Source organism: Thrips palmi, unplaced genomic scaffold, assembly GCF_012932325.1.
Source record: "Thrips palmi isolate BJ-2018 unplaced genomic scaffold, TpBJ-2018v1 HiC_scaffold_10, whole genome shotgun sequence".
In the NCBI taxonomy this organism is placed as follows: domain Eukaryota; kingdom Metazoa; phylum Arthropoda; class Insecta; order Thysanoptera; family Thripidae; genus Thrips; species Thrips palmi.
This window is the reverse complement of record NW_023144621.1, coordinates 11,786,809-11,805,809: the sequence shown is the minus strand read 5'-3', so window position 1 is coordinate 11,805,809 and position 19,001 is coordinate 11,786,809. Positions and strand designations below refer to the sequence as shown.

The following is a 19,001-nucleotide window of genomic DNA, read 5'->3' as shown; positions in this document are numbered from 1 at the left end:
TGCGAGACGCGTGATTGCCGCTAATGACTGGCGAGTCCTGGCTCTGGCCAGCGCCCCGTCACGCAGGACTTGGCTTTGACGCGGTGGCGGCACCAAGGTACCAAGGCGGCACTGAGGTGATGAATTATTTTCGGTGCCGGCCGGTGAAGGTGAAGCGACCAGAGGCCGACTGGCGAGTCTCGGCGACGATTCTTGGCCTCTTCTTCCTCTTCGTTCCAACTTTTTATTTCTGTCTCATTTTGCTTGCGCAATAAGATCGTTGAGGGGGTGGTGGCGTGGCGCGCCGTCTGCGCGGCTGACGAGCAATTTTTCTCCTTTTTTTTTGTTTCCCTTCGCTTTTTATGTCAAGTGGGTGGGGCGGCAGGATTTCAGTCCGTTTGACTCATTGGAAGGCAACACACGTGACCTTTGTGTGGTGGGAGGGGGGACGCGACGTGGACGTCGTACTATGTTGTCGCGATTTTGACGATAACCAACGGAAAGGAAACAAAAAAATAAATAATCGGGGAATGAGCATGTCGTGTCTGCGAGTGACTACACGTGACGCGTGTGACACACGGGGACACTATGCATGACGGCGAGTGACGGGGCTGGCGGGTCGAAGCGGTTCGCTCGTCGCGATCGAATCGCAAAGCAAAGCCCACCGGAGACCCGCGCCCCACCCCTCAGCCCCCCTGTCGTGGAGCTTCTCGAGTGTTGGTTTGAATCGCGCTGAAAGGATATCTGTGTCGTTTCGATCTGGCCCTCCCCCTCCCCCGCCCCCCGCGCCGCGACGCCCCCCGTCCGCCCCCCGTCCACCCCGTCGCGCGCGCTCGGGGCAACAAACATGTGTACCCAGGGGGTGCGGGGCGGCGGTGGCGTCCCTGGCGTCTGGTCGTGGCCCCCACCCCGACCCCTTTCGTGTCCGTGTGCCTATCGCTGACGTTGTCCAAATTGGACGACCGCGACAACCTTTCCCTCCGCGGGAATGGCCGCCGACAGTCCGACGGTGGTCCATGGGGCGACGCTTTACAGCTTTACAGTATGCATACACGGCGAAAGGCGACTGCGTGGGGCGTCTCCTTCGGTCTCCTCGCTGAGAACCTGCTTCGGCTGTTGCTGCTGCTTCGCCTGTCGTCGTAACTGACTCCAGCCGCGGTGCGCTCTGCGTCCATCCCGCAGTGGCGTGGCGCTGGGCGCGTCGCCCGCCCAGACAATAGCCTATTTCGGCGACGTTAATAAAATTTCGCACACCGGCGGACGCTCGCCTGGACGGGGTGCGGCTGGCGCCTGTGAGTGTGCGTGTGTGTGTGTGTGTGTGTGTGTGTGTGTGTGTGTGTGCGCGCGCGTGCGTTTGTGTGATGATGTCGAAATGTTCCAGCCGCCCTCGTGTTTCACTTTCATCGCGGTGGACGGCGCGGTGGATGATCCGCGATAGGTGTCGCGGTCCGGCCGCGTTTCGCTTTGGACCCCTCCCCCGCCCCTCCGCCGCGCCCATTGTCTGCCAGTGACCCCCTTACGTACCGCGCTGCGTATCCGGGGGTGCGCGGGGCGCGCGGCGCGGGGCTTCGCGAGGCCCTGCCAGGGCCCGGCAGGGCGCCGCCGATGCCTCTCTGCTGCCCCGCCTCGCTCCAGAAAATGTCAGCACGCGCCGGCGGCCGATGAGGCTGGGCAGGCCTGGGCACCGCGTGGTAACCGGGCCGGGGTCGCCGTCGTGGTGGCGGAGTGGCGGTTCGCTCCCATTATTAATTTTCCAATTGTCCGAGGCAATTACAGTGCGTAGCGCCTCAGCGCCCCGCCGCGTTGTTGCGCCGCCGTGCTGACGAGGACGCCGTCGTGGCAGTGCTCGACGAGGGGCTGATCCGGTGCAGGATGCCGCCATGCCGCCGCCGCCGCGCTGTTTTTGGGTCACACCCGACGCCGTTGCCCATACGACGACGCCGCTCTGTCTCTCTCGCACACGGGGTGCGCCGCGAGTGCGAGAGGGACAGAGCGACGAAGGCTGTCCGGAATGGGCGCGCTGCCGACAGGCTAGCAGGCCCAGGGCCCAGGTGTGCAGGCGGCATGTAATGAGATTGCCGGGCGTTCCGCGCGCGTCCCCGCCGTGTCCCGGCCGTGTCCTGGCCGTGTCCTGGCCGTGTCCCGGCGCGCCGCGCTGCGCTCCCTGACGCGCGACGCGACGCGTTCGCCGAGCGTATTGCTGGGCCCGCAGCAGCGCGGCAGCGCCACCAGGCAGCCCCTCATATCCTCCATCCTCCTTCCTCTTACACCAGTCTGCCTGATTATCCCTCCAGCGATGATGAAACGGCACCGCGCAGCCGCGCAGCCAGCCTCTGGAGGGCCGCGCCGCCACCGCCGCGACTTCCCCGGCCCGAGCACTGCAGGTTTTCCCTATGCGGGGCGGCCGCACAAACAGAAGAAAACACACATACAAATACGTACACTCACATACACACACACAGAGGTCCGCGTGTGTGCGTGGCGCGCCCTTAGAAAGTTTGTGCCGTCAAGTTTGATCGCACTCCCGCAAGGCTGCCGCTGCCGCCTCTCCTTCCCTCTGCTTTTGGTCCAATTCATAAGTTGCCCCTGCCCTCCGGCCCTCCGGCCCTCCACACGCTCGTCGTGCGGGGCGGGCGGGGCGGGGCGGGGCCGCCGTCTTTATGCCAGAGGCACACTTTCTTTCTGCGAGCCCTGCCAGAGAGGCCGGCCGAGTGGTCCGCGGCCCGCGGGTGGCCTACGCGCAGGGCTTGTCTTCCCTGCAGGCCGATTCCGAGGGTCGTTTTCGTCTCTCGGTCTCTCTCGCACCAGTGCGGGACGCCCCATGAGTGCGAGAGAGACAGAGCGACGAAAAGGACTCTCGGAATCGGTGTGCCGGCGCGGCCGGGCGCGGCCCGCCGCCTCCGAAAGTGGCCGGCGGAGCGCGGCAGCGCGGCGGGGGTGTGTCCAAGTGGCGCTGTATCGCGGCGCCCGATTTGTCACTATTACAGCCGCCACTTCGAGGAAGGTTGGCCCTGTGTCCGTGCGCCGGTGGCGTGGCGTGGCGCGAAGTGGTGCGGCGGGTGAAAGGCGTGCACCTAAGGCCGCCCCGCCCCGCCCCGCCCCGCCGCGCCCCGCCGCAACGCCCAGCCCACAATGGCCCTAGCCGTGGCCCCACGCGGCGGCAAGGCGGCGCGGCGGCACGATGCAGGAAGGGACGCGTGTTTGAAAAAGCTGCCCTGCCTTCTTAGAACGAACGCCGTACCGCCACGCCAAAGGGCGAGCAACGAGCGGGCAGTGCGGCACAGTCCGGCGCGGAGGCTTTGTCACGAACTTGGTCGATTACCCTCCACTCCCGCGTGTGGCGTTTCGGTTCGTTTCGCTCTGGAGGGCGATTTCGCCTCGGCCAATGTGTGTGGCTGTGCCGGGCGCCCGGCTCCACTCCACTCCGCGGGTAGCGGGTACCGCGGGCCCCGCGCTTGGTCGATACCGATACAGTGGCGCACCGCACCGCTCGTCCCGAACCGGCCGATTCCGTGCTCTGTCTCTCTCGCACTCGCTGGGCGTCCCGCTGGGGTGCGAGGGAGACGGCGGCCTGCTGGCTGCGCTGGCTGAGGTAACGCGGCAACTCTAACTCTGCGGTGCTTCTGGTTTCTGGCCCGCGTCTTCGGTCTTCGGGGAGCGCTAATTTCGGCTTCGCCGTCTCTGCGGCGGCGGGGCTATTCCAGGCCGCGGCTCCATGGAGGCTCGCGGATCGAACTGGCTGACGCCCTGCTTCGGCTCCACCGCGCTCCTGGAGGCGAGGCCAAAAGCCTGGCTTCCCGACAGTGTCGGACGGAACCAGACGTGGTCTGAAGGAGGGGCTAAGTAGTAGCACTTTTTGCCTACCTTTCAGGCGGCTATCTACGGCCAAAGGGGTCAATTCCCCTCTCCCCCCCCCTCCTCGATCCGAGCATGCTGCCTGGCCAAAGACGCGCGCGTACTACGTATACTACTTGGCCGCGCCGCGTCGTCACGTCAGCGTCGTCGCGTCGAATCGTGAAAATGTTGCGGGCCACTCTAACTCACTCATGCAGTCGCGGGTCGTTATTACCGGCGATTATGCTGCCTGGACACGGCGGGGTCCGACACGGCACCGCAGCACCACGGCGCGCCGCGGCCCAAACGCCACACGCCACAGCGCCGCGCGCGCCGATATTTTTATGACATTGCATAAATATTGTTTATCGGCGTTGCGCCGCGGGCCGCAACGTGATGAGGCCTCGAGGCGTTTGGTGTGAGAAAGGGATGCGAATGAGAGCGGCGGCCGGCGGGCGTGGGTTCGCGTCCCGGCGGCGGCGCCTCTTTTTTTCCTGGAGGCGCCACGTCGAGGAGGCGCTCCGCCGCGTCGATCCGTGATTTACAGCTAGGCCTCGCCGGCCTCGCCCTGTCGAGCGATTCAAGAGTCATCTCTCTTTCTCTGTCGCACTCGTGGGGCTGCCCGTAAGGATGCGAGAGAGACAGAGCGACAGACGGCTGGCTCTCGCAACGTGGAGTGGCGTGCTCGTCCAGCTCGTCCGCGCGCGCGTCGGCGTGGTCGGCCCGGGCGTCGGGCCCACCCACGCAGACCCGTCGGCGCCGCGTGGCAGTGCCGGCAGTGCAGTGCCCCATGCACTTGCCCGGACTCTCGGCGGTGCACTGGGGTGCACTGGGGTGCACTGGGTGCATGCCGCACAGCATGCAAATTGGTACTTTACGGCGTTCCCCGATCGCTTGTCATGCTGTTTATTAGGTCGATCGTACATTGTATCGATGTGAGGCAAGGCGAGGCAAGGCGAGGCAAGGCGAGGCAAGGCGAGGCCTAGGCGAGGCGAGGCAGGGAGGCGGGGTGATTTACGTGCTCGTCGTGCCCGCGGAGCACCGCGCCGCACCGCGCCGCGGCCCTTATCAGCCCCACTGTCAATCAGGGAGCAGTCGCCCTGTCTCTCTCGCACTCGCGGGGCGTCCCGTGTGGGTGCGAGAGAGACAGGGCGACGGAATGAGTCCGCCGGGCCGGCGGCCTGGATGCCTGGATGTGCACGCTGCACTCCTGTTGCTTCACCCGGTCCTGGAGACGCGGCCCGGCCGGCCCGTTCGAGCGCCACGTCCTGGTTGCGCGTCCCCGTTTGCCGGCGATTATTGATGCACGCGGCGCGGGTTCGAATCGCCTCGCCGCGAGGCGGCTCGCTTTTTATCCCCCGGTCTCTACCTGTCTCTCTCGCTCCCGCGTGCTCGCCGGTCCTCGCCTATTTCTCTCTTTTTTTTCGGTGTGCGCGGCGGGCACTGGCCGCGGTCCGCAGTGCCCGCCCTTCCCGACGGTGGGCCGACGGGGCCGACGCCGCGCTGTGACTGGACGCCGCGGCCCGGCCGCCTTGTCTGTGTGTCGACCGCGCAGGCATTACTTTCGCATTACGCCCCTGTGTGACACAGCATCTTTGCCGTCATACGGAGAGGCTGGCGCGCTGGCCGGGCCGGGCCGCTGCCATGCCGCCCTGGCCCTGGCCGGCCAGCCGGCCGTAGTCACGATTTTCGCAATTGCGTTGCAAAGTGCTTGCCCGCTCCGAGTCCTGTGCCTGTTACCCCCTCCCCCGCCTTCCACTTCTGTCCCTACCGGTGTGAGAACCAAACCAAGCGCCGTGCCCGGCCATGCCAGCGAAATGCATGCCCCCCCCCCCCCCCGCCGGGAGTCTGCAGGCCGGGGCCTAACTGTGAGGCGGCCCGTCGATCGCCGCTGTCGATAACTCGCCGTCAGTCAGCTGTCTGTCTCTCTCGCACCCTGGCGGAGAGCCCCATGAGTGCGACGGAGACAGCGCGACGAACAGGTCGTTCGTCTACATACGCCCCCCAAAGTGGCCGCGCTGCCGCACTGCGCTCGTCCCGGAGGAAAGGGCCTCGATTTTGGCATTTTTGCGTCGTGATTAGAGAACCGCGTGCGGGCGCGGGCGCGGGGCGCGCGGCGTGGCGCGGCGGCGCCGTCGCTGCTGCCGGCTGGCCGGGCCGTGCTGGCGGCGGGCCTGCCAGCATGCCAGCACGCCAGCGCCCTCTGTGAGCGAGCGCCGGCACTGCCTCGGCCCGCGGCTCGGCCCCGCCCCACGCCCGTCCGCGTGTCCGTGTCCTTCCCCCGCTGTTTTACTTTCCGCGGTTCTTTTCGCGAGGGGCGAGCCCGGCGAGCCGAGCCGGCCGAAGCTGTCGGAGCTGGCGAAGCGAAGGCAAAGGCTCCTTCCCTCCGCCAGGCAGCCAGTCCCGGCCCGGAGTCTCGGAGTCGCGCGGCGGACGCCGCCTGGCCGCGTCGTCTGCTCGTTGCTCGCTGCTCGCTGCTCCGACCGGACCGCGGCACCGCGGCCACGACGCGGCGAGCGTGGCGAATCTGCAGGGTGCAGTGACGCGCCAAGGCAGTTTCTTCTCGCTCATGGTTTATTCTTCGGGATACTCGTCATACGCGAAACGACGAAGATGAAACCCCCTGACCGCGAAGTCTGACGCCCAGCCCCGGTTTTTCCGCAAGTTCCCGCCACGCTCGCTCAAGGTTCAGTGTTTTCTGCCCCCCTTAACTGCCGCGCCCGTAGCATTGAGTATTAAGCTCTCTGAAGCACTTCGCCGCGACGGGCTCAAACTCTCACCCTTTTGCAACAATTTCGACCACCCGCATGCACGGGCGCTGCACGAGCCCTATAATCTATTGACCCGGACCCGACCGCTCCCGCCACCTCGCTAGTTACAGTGCCTCGCCTACCTGGCCGATGCCGCCGAGGTGTATTACCGCGCCGAGCACCCCGCCGCACCCCGCCTCACCCCGCCTCACCCCGCCACGCCGCGCCGCGCCCTATCGCTCAAATGTAATTGGGGAGCCAAACAGGGATCGCTTTGATGTATGACGGATGGACCGGCAAGGTGCGGGGAACGGGGAGGGGGGAGGCGGTGGCGTGTTGTCAGGGTCGGGTTTGCCGTTTTTTACCGGGGGAGCGGGGAGGAGGGGACGGTGTGGGGAGGCAGGCAGAAAGAACGCCGTATAAAGGAAAAGAGGAAACATGGAGAGAGACACAAGAACGTGCACTCACTCACTCGGTTGGGAAATGTACGAGGAAAAATAATTAATTTGAGTGTCGCTGCCGCTTCGGGTGTGGGGGTGCGGGAGTGTGGAGGGCGCGAGTCGATGTAACGTTGTGCGTAGGCAGCGCAATGCGCCAACCAGCAGACTGTCTCTATCGCACTCGTGGGCGCCCCCTGTAGGTGCGAGAGAGACAGAGCCACTCTCGGAATCAGTCTGCTGCGTGGTCACTCAGCGTGCGTGGAAACGCGTGGAAATAATGCGTGCGCGATGTCGTTAGCGAGTGGCGGCTGAAATCGCCAAAGGGTTGCGCGGCGAGGCGCGTGCCCGCCCCGCCCCGCCCCGCCCCGCCCTCGCGACGCGCCGATCAAACCGTCATTAAACGGTGCGTAGATTTGCGTGCCACCTCGGCTGGAAAACACGGCGGCGGCGCCACGGCGCAGAAGAATCCATTTGTGCTCCACGCGTCCGCCTTGCGCCACCGCCACCGCCAACGCGTTCACCCCGCCCCGCCCCGCGACATGTAATGCGTGAGGGGGTGGATGGCGGAGCGCGGCGCGCAACGCGGTGTCGGGCTGCTGCAGCGGAGCGGGGCGGGGCGTGGCGGGGCGCGGCGGCGCTGACCCAGTTGTCAAGTCATGTTGCATTACCTGATCTGCCGCCACCGCCCGCCGCTGCCTTATGACAAACTCGATTGGATTTCTTACGAACCGCTTGCCGTGCCGTTGTCGTGCGCGCGCTCTCGCCGTGTCTAGAAGTCGAGCCCCCCGTCCCCCTCCCCCCTCCACGACACGCCCGAAGAAAATGTCGTAGCCGTCGGCTGCAAAAGTATCGCGGGCCCCGCCGCGGGGCGTGCAGTGCGACGCGGTGGCGGCGGTTCGCCTTCCTTTCCGGCCGGTTTCTCCTCTGTTTGTCCTTGCGCTGTCGATGTGGCCGTGATGATGGTGGTGCAGTTTGAGGAGTGGCGCGCTGGCGCGGCGTGTGTCGCTGATCGCCCAAGGAGTATAGAATGGAAATTATCGCTCGTAAAAGCGGCAGGGGCGGTTAAGGCGGCTGGGTTCGGCCGCGGCTTACATTGTGTTGCCGCACGGGAAAGGGGGAGGGGGCGGAAGCCTTAACCTGCACCTTACTTTACTCATTTGTGGCCAACGAGTCCGGCAGCCTGTCCGCCGCTTCGTCCACGCATGTGTGGGTCCCGTGTGTGCGTGCGTGTGTGTGTGTGTGTGTGTGTGTGTGTGTGTGTGTGTGTGTGTGTGTGTGTGTGTGTTCGCGCGTATTGTCTGCGAGCCCTCACCTGCCCGCCGTGCCGGGGGCCGGGCCAGGGTCTTCTGGAACAGCGGCGCGGCTGAGTCGAGTCGAAGTGGAGGCGAGACCTTGTCTGGAACAGGCCAAGCCTCAAGCCTTCGCCTTCGCCGCTGTCAATGTCATCGGCAAATACTAGGAATGGACCGCGGCCGTCCGAGCGTGCGGCCTGCGCGGCACTAAAACGGGATAATGGTTGCGTTTCGCTGCGATCCGCCGCGTGGCGTGCCTTGCGCACCTTGCGATGATGGCTGTGAAATGTAACGTAAGACGTGCTTTATTTGTCTGGCCTCGGCGACGCGGGCCGAGCCTGGCCGAGCCTGCCGGGCACCGCGTTGTTGCAGCCGTGGTGGCGAAACGGTGCGAAACGGTATGGGACGGGAGGGAAGTCCTCCACGGCGCCCTTTGTTGGCAGAAACAAGTGACGACGCGGTGCCCGGCTGCTGGCCGCTGCTGGCTTCGGCAAGGCGGTGAGACGGCTGATCACACACGGGCTCCCTCCCGCTGCTGCCGCTCACGCCGGCCGGGCATTGTTAGTGTTGGTCTGTTAGTCCATCGACAAGCGCGCCAGCGTCATGGCAGCTTGCGGCGGCATTGGCGACGGTCTTGCGACGCGTGCGTCCTCTGGAAGTGTGTTTCGGCCTTCGGCTGTCCGACGGACTGTTCACTGACCACCCCCTTTGCTTGTCTGTTGCAGCTAGCGTGAACGAGCGCGGGCCCTGCGGCGTGGGCGCGGGCGTGGGCGCGGGCCCCGACGGCGACATGGCCGGCTCGCCGCACTACAGCCTCCGCTGGAACAACCACCAGACCCACATCCTGCACGCGTTCGACACGCTGCTGCAGAGCGAGGCGCTGGTGGACGTGACCCTCGTGTGCGAGGACACTCGGCGCGTCCGGGCGCACAAGGTGGTGCTGTCGGCATGCAGGTGAGTCGGCCAGGCTTGGCGGCTTGGCCAGGCCGCGCGAGTTTTACGGCGCGCCGCTTTTTTCCCTTTCGGCCTCGCAGGCTTCGCGCTGTGCGCTCCGGGCGCTCCGCGCGTGCACGTGTAGACCCACTCCACTGGCCGATGCCTCCCCGGCCCGGCAGTCTCGCAGTCTCGTCTCGAGGCGTCGAGGGCACTCTTGTTCCGTCAACAGATACCTCTGTAATCACCACGCCATAAATCATGAGTTTACCTGTAAAATGTGTGTGTATTAACAACGGGAAGGCGTTCGCTTGAGTGCGCGGCGCGGAGCGCTGAGCGTTGCGACGACGGAGGCAACGAGAATGTACACTGGTCTGGAGCATGACGCATGCATAAGGCATAGGCCGCCTAGGCCGGCCGCCACTTTTACTACCGCCATTACTGAACATGTAAAAGATAATCGGCCATCCGGACGTACCCGGAGGTACCCGGAGGTACCCCCACACCGGCCTGGTGGACGTGGCCGTCGTGGCCGTCGTGGACGGGCGAGTGAAGGGCGCGTTTCTCGTCTCTAATGCTCGTTGTGTGCGTGTTGCAGCCCCTTCTTCGAGAAGATCTTCGCCGAGACGCCGTGCAAGCACCCCGTCATCGTCCTCAAGGACATCCGGTCGTGGGAGCTGCAGGGCATCGTGGACTTCATGTACAAGGGCGAGATCTCGGTGGTGGAGGAGCAGCTCTCGTCGCTCATCAAGGCGGCCGAGTCGCTGCAGGTGCGCGGGCTGAGCCACCACGACCAGATGCCGGCGCAGGCGCGCGGCCACGGCCACGGCGACCGGCACGGCGACCGCCACTCCGGCATGTCCGGCCGGCAGTCGCCGCCCCAGGTGTGCCTGGAGAAGTTCCCGCACTACCCCGGTGCCTACCACAAGGACGACGCCATGAGCCCGCACAACGGGCCCGGCGCGTCGTCGCCGTACTCCCCCTCGCCGTCGGACAGGGACCTGCGGCTGTCGTCGCCGCTCCGGCTGCCCACCATCCCCCACATCTCCTTCTCCGACAACCCTCCCACGCCGTCGGGCGACCACTTCTGCTCGTCGCCGCTGCCCAGGAGAAAGCAGGTAAGGCGGCGGCCCGCGCTGGCCGACGAGCTGGCCGACGAGCTGCGCCGCGCGCGCAGCCTGGCCACGTCGCCGTGGTCCTTGACGCCCTGCTCCTTCACGCCGTGGTTGTTCTCGCAGGCGAGGCCGCGCAGGAGGTCAGGGGAACAGAGCGGCGAAGGTCGCGAGGGCCGCGGCGCGCTCGGCATGGGCGCCATGGGCGGCATGCTGCCTGGCAGCCTGGCCGGCAGTCTGGCCGGCAGCCTGCCCCAGGACCTGAGCAAAGCCACCTCCTCGCCCACCGCGGAGCGCCCCGAGCGCCCCGACCGGATGGAGCGCCTGGAGCGCCTGGACATGGCCGAGAACCTATCGACCAAGAGGAGCCGGCCTTCCAGTGTGGGCCTCCCCGGCGAGCGGGGCGAGCGTAGCGGCCACTCGTCCAGACAGACCACCCCCGCACCGCCCACCACGCCCAACGCAGTGAGTAGTGACCCTTGCAGTGCAGTGGCCTGGTATGGCTGCTTCCGATCTCTAACCGCGTGGTCTTCCGATTCGCAGATGCCTCCGAGTCTAAAGCACGAGAGCGAAGAATCTCAGTCCGCCGACTGCCTCGACATGTCGAACCCGGAGAGGCGAGACTTCCCCAACCACGTACCAGACCACCCGCACCCCGGCCTCCTTGGACTCCGACCAGTGAGTGGGGAGCGTCTTGTAAAGAACCGCCGAACCGTTGAAACTCTATATGACGTGGTGCTAACGCAATGTTTTGCTCGTCCAGGATTCATCGCTAGACAACCCCGGCTTCCCTACTATGCCTTCACTCTCGGCCTTGGCACTGACAACTCCTCAGCACGGTAAGTTATTGGCCCTGTACTTCGCGTAGCGCTAGTCTGGCTTGGAACAGTGGTGCCGTCTGGGCGTTTGCCTGCGGAGCAGGCAGCCCCGCGCAGCCTCACCCCGCCGGGGTGGTCGCCTGCCAAGCAGGCAATGCCAAGCAGGCAATGCCAAGCAGGCAATGCCAACCAGGCAATGCCAACCAGGCAACCTCTCGTACACCTGTCTCCGGCGGGGCGGTAGTCACCTGTGGCAATGATTGCTATCAGTGGTCGAAGTGAAGTTAATTTCGGGTGGCGGCCGACGAGGTTGCGGTACTAAGCGCTCCGTTTTGCGTCTTGTGTGTTGCAGTCTTCCCTCTGGACTCTCAGCTCGGTGAGTCTATCTTCTAGGCCAGGGTTGCGTCGTAGCTTCTCGACGGCCTGTAGAGGCTCGGCGCGTGCACAGAGCGTAGGGGCGGATCCAGAGACGGGTGCAGGGAGGGAGGGGGTGTCGCAAAGTGTGCCTACCTACAGGGGTGCTATTTTTTGTCGTTTTTTGGGGGGGGACGCTTTTATTGCCCTCCCTGGATCCACGCCTACAGCGCGTGTCGTCCCGGACGACGCGACGACGCCCAGGTGGCTTGCTGACGAGGTGCTTCTCCTGTTGCAGGCTTGTTCCCCGGCATGGAGGCGTGCCGAAACCCGCTGCTGAACGACCTGCCCGAGTCCCGCAACGAAAACCACCACCTCCCCAACCCCAACCCCAACGCCGGCCCCGTCTCCGGCTCGGGCCCGACCACTAGCGGCAAGCGGAGCAAGAGCAAGTGGCAGGACGGTAAGTCAGGTCTGCATCCGAAACCATTTTTCCTCTCTGCGTTGCTGGCTTTGCTCTCGGTTTGCGTGGTGACTGACGGTGGATGTGTACACTGCGCAGGTCGACCCAAGGGCCAGCACTCTGCGCCGCGCGGAGGCCCGCCCCGTTCGTGGACCAACGCGGAGCTCACTGAGGCCCTGCAGCACGTGTGGAACAAGAAGATGACGACGTCGCAGGCGTCGCGCATCTTCGGCATCCCCTACAACTCACTGCTCATGTACGTGCGCGGCAAGTACGGCAAGTCGCTCAAGCTGGAGCAGCTGCGCAAGGACTGCCAGGGCGGGCCGATGGGGCCGCTCGAGCTGCTGGGACTGCCGCCGCTTGGCCACAACAACAACCAGATCACCACCAAGGAGCAGCACATGGAGCGCATCGACAGGCTGGACCGCGACATGGACCGCGACGTGCCCGCCATGCCCGAGTCCGATCTCATCATGGGGCCCAACTTCAGCCCCTACTCGGCCGGCAACTTCTACCCGGACTTCAGCTCGTTCCCCATGCCCGTCAGCATGGTGCACTTGCTGCCGCAGTCCGACAAGAACCGCCTGAACCAGGCCGGCGCGGGCCAGCTGCCCCTGGCGCTGGACTTCGCCAGCTTCCGGGGGAAGGACGACCTGGAGCACGACGAGAGGGAGCGGGACCGGGAGAGCGAGCGGGACCGCAAGCGGGAGCGCAAGGCGGCGCAGGCGCACCAGGTCATCCTGCGGGAGCGCGAGCGCGAGCTGCAGCAGCAGCAGCGGGAGATGCTGCAGCAGCGGCGGGAGCAGCAGGACCGCGAGATGATGCGGGAGCGGGAACGAGAGCGGGACCAGCGGGACCAACGCGACCAACGCGACCAGCGGGAACGAGAGCGGGACCCGCCGTCCTCGCCGCGGTCCTCGCAGTCCACGCCGCAGCCGCCCGTGGCCCCCGCCACGCCGCCCTCGCCCACGCAGGAGAACAACAACACCAACACCGACAAGCTGATGAAGACCCAGGACCTGATGGCCTTCCGCGCCTGCGGGGTGGCCAGCCCCAAGGACTTCCCCAAGGACGACCCCATCCCCGTGTCCGCCATGACCCCCGTGCCCACGCCGCCCCTGGCGATGCTGCCCGCCCAGCCGGAGCTGGTCGAGTTCAACGGCCAGGAATAGAATTGTGGGCAGGATAAGAAGTATGCCAAGAAGCAGCAGCAGCCACCGCCAGTGTCAGGGGAAGACCTAGACAGACTCAGCAAGTTCGTCCCCGTCTTGATCTACTAGCATATCAGTAGTTTTTCTTAACTCTCCCCCAGTTATGTAGCGTAGACGTTTCCACTGCAGCTACAGCTTGTGTTGTCCCGTGTCCCACCTGAGCCGGCCGCCTATCCTTGTGACTGGGATAGAAACACGAAAACTGCTTGCTTCGTACTTACTTATCCTGCACACGATTTAACCACTTTCGGTTTTTGGGCCGGGTCTTATGCAGGGTGCAAACGCGAACGCAAAAGAAGAGGAGGACGTGGCGCGCCACGCGTTACAATGTGTATACTAAAACTAAAGAGAAACGCTGCCACTTGTGCCCATGGCTTGTTCTCTTGTGATTCTAAGTCAGTGCTGACCTCTTCATAACCATGGTGCACCAGGACATTACTGTGACACTGTTACTTTCATTCTTTCTTTTTAATTTACCATGACTATCAAAGTGTGCAAGTGATGAACTTGTAGTCCATTTTGTGCTAGGATTATTCACGAACTATGCCAGTGATAGGACAGCTGTGTGGATGTGGTGTGACTACATTCCTGTTTTCGGTGATGTGTGGGTAGAAACCAAAAATAAATGCATGCATGGACATCATGCTAGTATATGGTGTTAAGTGAGAACTCGAATGCTGAGTGTAAACCATGATGGATGTAATTCTGCGTTATTGTATAATTTGTTTGTGTTACTGTTAAACGTCACATTATATTTTAAGTGCAGACCCATCATTGGTCTTTTTACACAGCTCGATATACTCACTTACATTTTCTATCAATGCATCTTAAATTAAATTATTATATGTGATACATCATTGTTTTTCTTATATTTATTTCCTTTAAAATATTGTCAGTTAACGAAGTGGTGATCTGCATTTTGCATTCTTCTGCAAATTATCTGTTTTAGTTATAGTTCATGATTTTTTGGAAGCACTGGTTTCAAACTGAGTAGTACAGATTCAATATACTTCTAAAGAAAATAGATTGTTGAAATCCCTGCAAGCAAAGCAATCCCTGTGAAAGTTTGTATTAGTTACATTGCCTATTTACTATATCTTAAGAGTTACATTCTGTAAGAGTCGATATAGTACCTGTGCTTCCCTTGAGAATATTGCAGTACATACCGAATGATGAGTTGGGGCTTGTTATGTTTTAGTGCTTGCTGCTAGCCGTCACTGTGCTGCTCATCGGATGCTTGAGCAGTTTTACATTTGCCAATGATCTATAGAGAAGACTGACTTCATTCTTGTTTCAATTGAAGAAATATATTTCTTCATCACCACTTATATTTATAACAATTAACTACTACAGTTCCTGCAGAGATTTTATACCAAATATTGCATTTTCATGCATAAGGTTTGTGTTACAATAGTTGTAAGAATTTAACCATATTTTTATCCATATTATACAGATGACATTTGTTTTGTTATTCATCCATCTATGGGACAGTATACACTTTGTACATCAATTTTCAGAACTTTCAATAGTTGAATGAATGTTGCAGAAAAAGTTTTTCCCCCTCAGAATCACCTGACAGATCTATTGTGGGTGAAAATGTGATCTTTATTAATATTTTAATTGGTTACGTGCAGAAATATTTCTGTGTTGTTGGATTGTAGCGATAGGGCCCAAGGACATCTCTTTAACTAATATATTTTGTAAATATTGTTTATATAGTAACCTTGCCATGTGGAACGAAAGTAGTGAAATTATCTTAAATTATAGGCAGTGTCTGGTTCTCAGTTTCTTTTGATGTATTCACTACTATTGATCTATTGTTCATCATATGTAGTGCTCGCTCTATCCTTTTGATGTAATTACATTAGAGACATGAAAAAATGATTTTAATTGATATTGTTGTGATGTATTGGACATTCAAAATCCCCGATAATGGATAATATCATCATAAAGTTAATTTGGGAAAGCAAATGTGCTTTCGGCTCTTGTTATGTAAAAATTCTTACAATTATGTGGAGCACAAAGCTCCATTTTAAGATAATTAATCCCTTATCATCCTTGCTATTATATAATTATTGTTACTACTAGCACTCATGTCATGTCTAATTTAATAATGTATTTCATTGAGAGCATCATGTTCATGAACAAATTCTTCTTTTCGCGCGAGTGTATGTAGTGGTCGATAGAGCTCCATGAATAGAGTAGCGCAATATTTGAAGGAATATTTTTAATTCTATGCACTGCAGAAAATACATTCCAGCTAACAGTTAATGTTTCTGATACAAACTTCATACCACTGCAGATCTCTATACTTACTTAATTTACAGGGTAAAATATTCATCAATTTATTCATAGTTAACAGATTATTGTTACTTTATATACTGATTCCCCCATTTAAGCAAAGGTAAACTCTGTTATCAGATACAACTTAATAATTCAATAATTCAGGCTCACTTGCTGCTCCCAGAGTGCAGCACACAAGTCCTACATGTTATGAATCTGTGATTGATCTCTCAAGAAGTTTGTCATATATCATGCTTTTTGTATATTGGTGTCCCAATTGCTTACAATTTAAGTCCGAGTGTTTTGGACCAAGATGTTATTGCGCTCATGAACCACTCCTATCCTTGTGCTGTGCTCATATCACCAGTTAAGTCCTATTTGATTACAATATATCCCTCCCATAACATTTTTATGCTACAGTTCATAGATTAAGAAAAGAATGTCTATTTTATCTGCCTTACCACAACTGTTCCTACACATCTTCCATAGTTAAACATGTATCTTCACTATTTAATGAAAGCAAATCACACTATCAAACAAAACTGTTAATATTATCTCTCTGTCTACGGTGCAAAATGGTTTGCCAGAATGTATTAGTAACTCCTCTCAGCATCATTTATTTTGCGTGTTTTAAACACAATGGCACAATTTTATGAACAGTACGGTACTGTTCAATAAATAGGTTTGAGAGACTCATGCGTCCAGTGCCAACGGGTTAAAGTCAAAGATTTTGCGAATAAAAGGTTGTGCAGTTGAAGTATTAATAATTGCTTTAGGTTTGAAAGTGGTTATTATCATTTTCTCAATTCAAGAAGAAACACAATTTTATTCCTTGTTTACAATTTGCACTTTTTTTGAAAAAGGGTATAGTTTAAAGTTCCTTTTTATGTTAAACACTTTTCTTGTTTTGAACTCGTAAATGTTTATGATTGTCATTGTTTCATTGTAAATTTGTTAGTTTTTGAAGTCGTTCCTCATCTTTATGTTTTATGATTTGGTGATGGTAATTGCAAAAAAAAATGTAATATGGATAGCTTAATAATATGCAACATCATTATGACTACTACAGAAAGTGGAAATTGAAATAGTATACCTCCTTTCATACCGAAAACAAAGTGAATGCGGAAAATGGTAGTCTCGTTATTAATCATGTAATATAATTGTATGTCACGGTTAAGTATGCAAATGATCAAGAGTAACTGGGTCTCCAAATATAATTTGCTGGGAAAGGCTTCCAATTGAGTGGTTCTACAGTTTTTAAGTAGATGTCAAGGTGCTATCGTAGTAAGATGGTGGGTGGGTACTATTCTAGGACTTCAATTATTGTCTGTTTACTGCAATAGCTGGATTATATACTACTGGTGCTATGTCGTAAGTCTGTTCTGATCTTGTATGGTTCCTATTCATTGATAGAGACTTGTGTAGGGGAAAGCTGTATTGATGATAACGGTGCTCTTGAACTGTGATGTTAATTATAGCATTGCACCGCTTTTATTCACTTTCCAGTCCTTCATGAACCACTCAGTTTGGAGTTTGCCTGACCCTACTGATACCCTGATTTTGAATCATTTCTCAAGGCTTTCTTTGTTTTAGTTCCTCTATGTTGTGCATACTCATTTTTTTTGTATATTTTGTTTATTTGTTTACATTTATGATGTAAATGATATTCAATGTGAGGCTGTTTTGTAAGAGGGCTCTCAGTCCTCTGGGGATTTTCCCTTTAGATCATTTGACTGTATCTGGGACAAAGATGTCCTTTACAAAAGTAACGCCTTGAAAGCGTTAAGTGATAATATTGCAAAGCAACACTGACTAGTTTGAATTTTGTTCTGTTTAGTTTTTCTTATTTGTTTCTTATATGTTGGCACAAACCATCATAATTTACAAATGTTACTTCAGAACATTTTATGTTGTAATGTGTGATGATAGTATTTATTGAAATAAGAATACCAATTCTTATAAAACAAAGTTCAACCCATTTTTAGTTTATTTTTTATTTTTCCAGAATCCCCCTCCTATAAAGAAAACATCCACTATGTAGTTGTGCATTAGACGTTGGCAAATTTTATTTGCCCAGCTGCTCTGTGGTGGCTGAGTGAGATTTTCCTGAAGGTTTAAGTTCCTTAGCCTCTTTTGGCACCATTGCCCTAATGTGGCCTGTGAATATATACACTCCTTAAACTGATCATTTTATTTTATAAAATTTTCCCTAAATCCACTCTGAAAGGAAAAGGTACACCCCATATAGTGGCATCTCATTAATTTATCAATGCAGCTCTCTTGTTTCTGGGCTACATAAGTAACATTTTCACGATGAGTTCATTACCAATGTGAAACACATCTACCTCAATCCTCTCAACTGATACAGGCATTAAAGTCTCTCATTTGTAGACTTCAATAACCAAGAAGGAAAAAAAACGTAAATATCGAAAAGCTATCCTAAACGTTCTTCTTAAAAATAGCTTTTATTTTTTATCTGCTTTTCTCTCAGTGACGATATGCTGCAATTTGTATTATTTAGTCAACATCTGTTGTACTTTGGCCACATGTTTGATTACTATTTCTTTACAACACTTGAGTTGCATAACTGTCTTTGACTAAGAAAGGGACTCTGGGTTCAGGACTTTCTCATTTCTTAATTATTGGTGCTATCTTGTATACTATTAATTTAAAAATTTAATAGTTTTGGTATAAGATTGCAAAATTTAGGGGCTCTTAAATTCCTTGCCAAACAGAATCCCATTTTATGTTTGCATAGAGATCATTGAAAGTTTCTCGCAAAGCAGTAAATATTGTTCAGTCTGTTGTTTATGATTTTACTCACAAGGCTTCCATGTCATTATGACTAGTCTTGGTGTGTTTTGAAAAAGAATCTTAAGTGCAGGTGTCTGCTATTGTATCATAAATGTGTAATGTTGTGTGTTTTCACTACGATAGATGTACATAGAAAGTTGGTGTTTGTTAAAATTTTGTGAATATACTAGCTACATCATTGACCTCTAAACATAAATGGTCTGGAAACGACCAAGACAAATGTATTTGGCTGATAAACATTTGTTTCCGCGCTATGTGAAAAAAACATATCGCAAAAGGATTCTGTAAACTATGTTTTGTAGAAATAGGTTTTTAATATATGTAAATAAATTTATGAGCAACAAAAGCTGGAAAAAATTAATTGGGAATTTCCCCAGGCAGGACAATTATGACGCCCCTAAATGTTCAGGCCACACAAGAATGCCACATAACTCAACACCGTTCATCTGGCGCCAGAAGGGCAGGCAACCCATCGTGCTCGAGGGCAAAGGCCATTTTCACACCAAATTAAATTCTCAGCAAACATTGGCAACCTGGCATGTGTCCCCCACACAATAACATTCTCGCAAATCTAGGTTGGTCGGCAAAGGAGCGCCGGTCAGGTAGGCAAGCCATCGCACACAACCTCCCGGGACGTGCCGATAGAGTGGTCTACCTTCCCGGCGCGGTGTAACAATAGCGCCTTTTTCCTTGAAGCGATGCTTCGGTTTTGATGCGG

At 56.5% G+C, this 19,001-nt stretch overlaps 1 protein-coding gene across 3 annotated transcripts; it reads left to right on the top strand.

Moving 5' to 3' along the window:
* The first annotated feature begins 9,062 nt into the window (after positions 1 to 9,062).
* Positions 9,063 to 18,629, top strand: LOC117650538 (protein jim lovell). Of its 3 annotated transcripts, none has more exons than XM_034394051.1 (8): positions 9,063 to 9,249; positions 9,827 to 10,346; positions 10,467 to 10,805; positions 10,884 to 11,018; positions 11,104 to 11,179; positions 11,511 to 11,534; positions 11,811 to 11,975; positions 12,075 to 18,629. In XM_034394051.1, the coding sequence occupies exons 1-8, from the start codon at positions 9,086 to 9,088 to the stop codon at positions 13,145 to 13,147; spliced, it is 2,496 nt and encodes an 831-aa protein (XP_034249942.1). In that variant the 5' UTR covers positions 9,063 to 9,085; the 3' UTR covers positions 13,148 to 18,629. The 3 variants fall into 3 exon arrangements, with proteins under 3 accessions (XP_034249942.1, XP_034249935.1, XP_034249950.1); XM_034394044.1 differs by having other exon boundaries at positions 11,811 to 11,984; XM_034394059.1 differs by lacking the exon at positions 11,511 to 11,534 and having other exon boundaries at positions 11,811 to 11,984.
* The last annotated feature ends 372 nt before the right edge of the window (positions 18,630 to 19,001 follow it).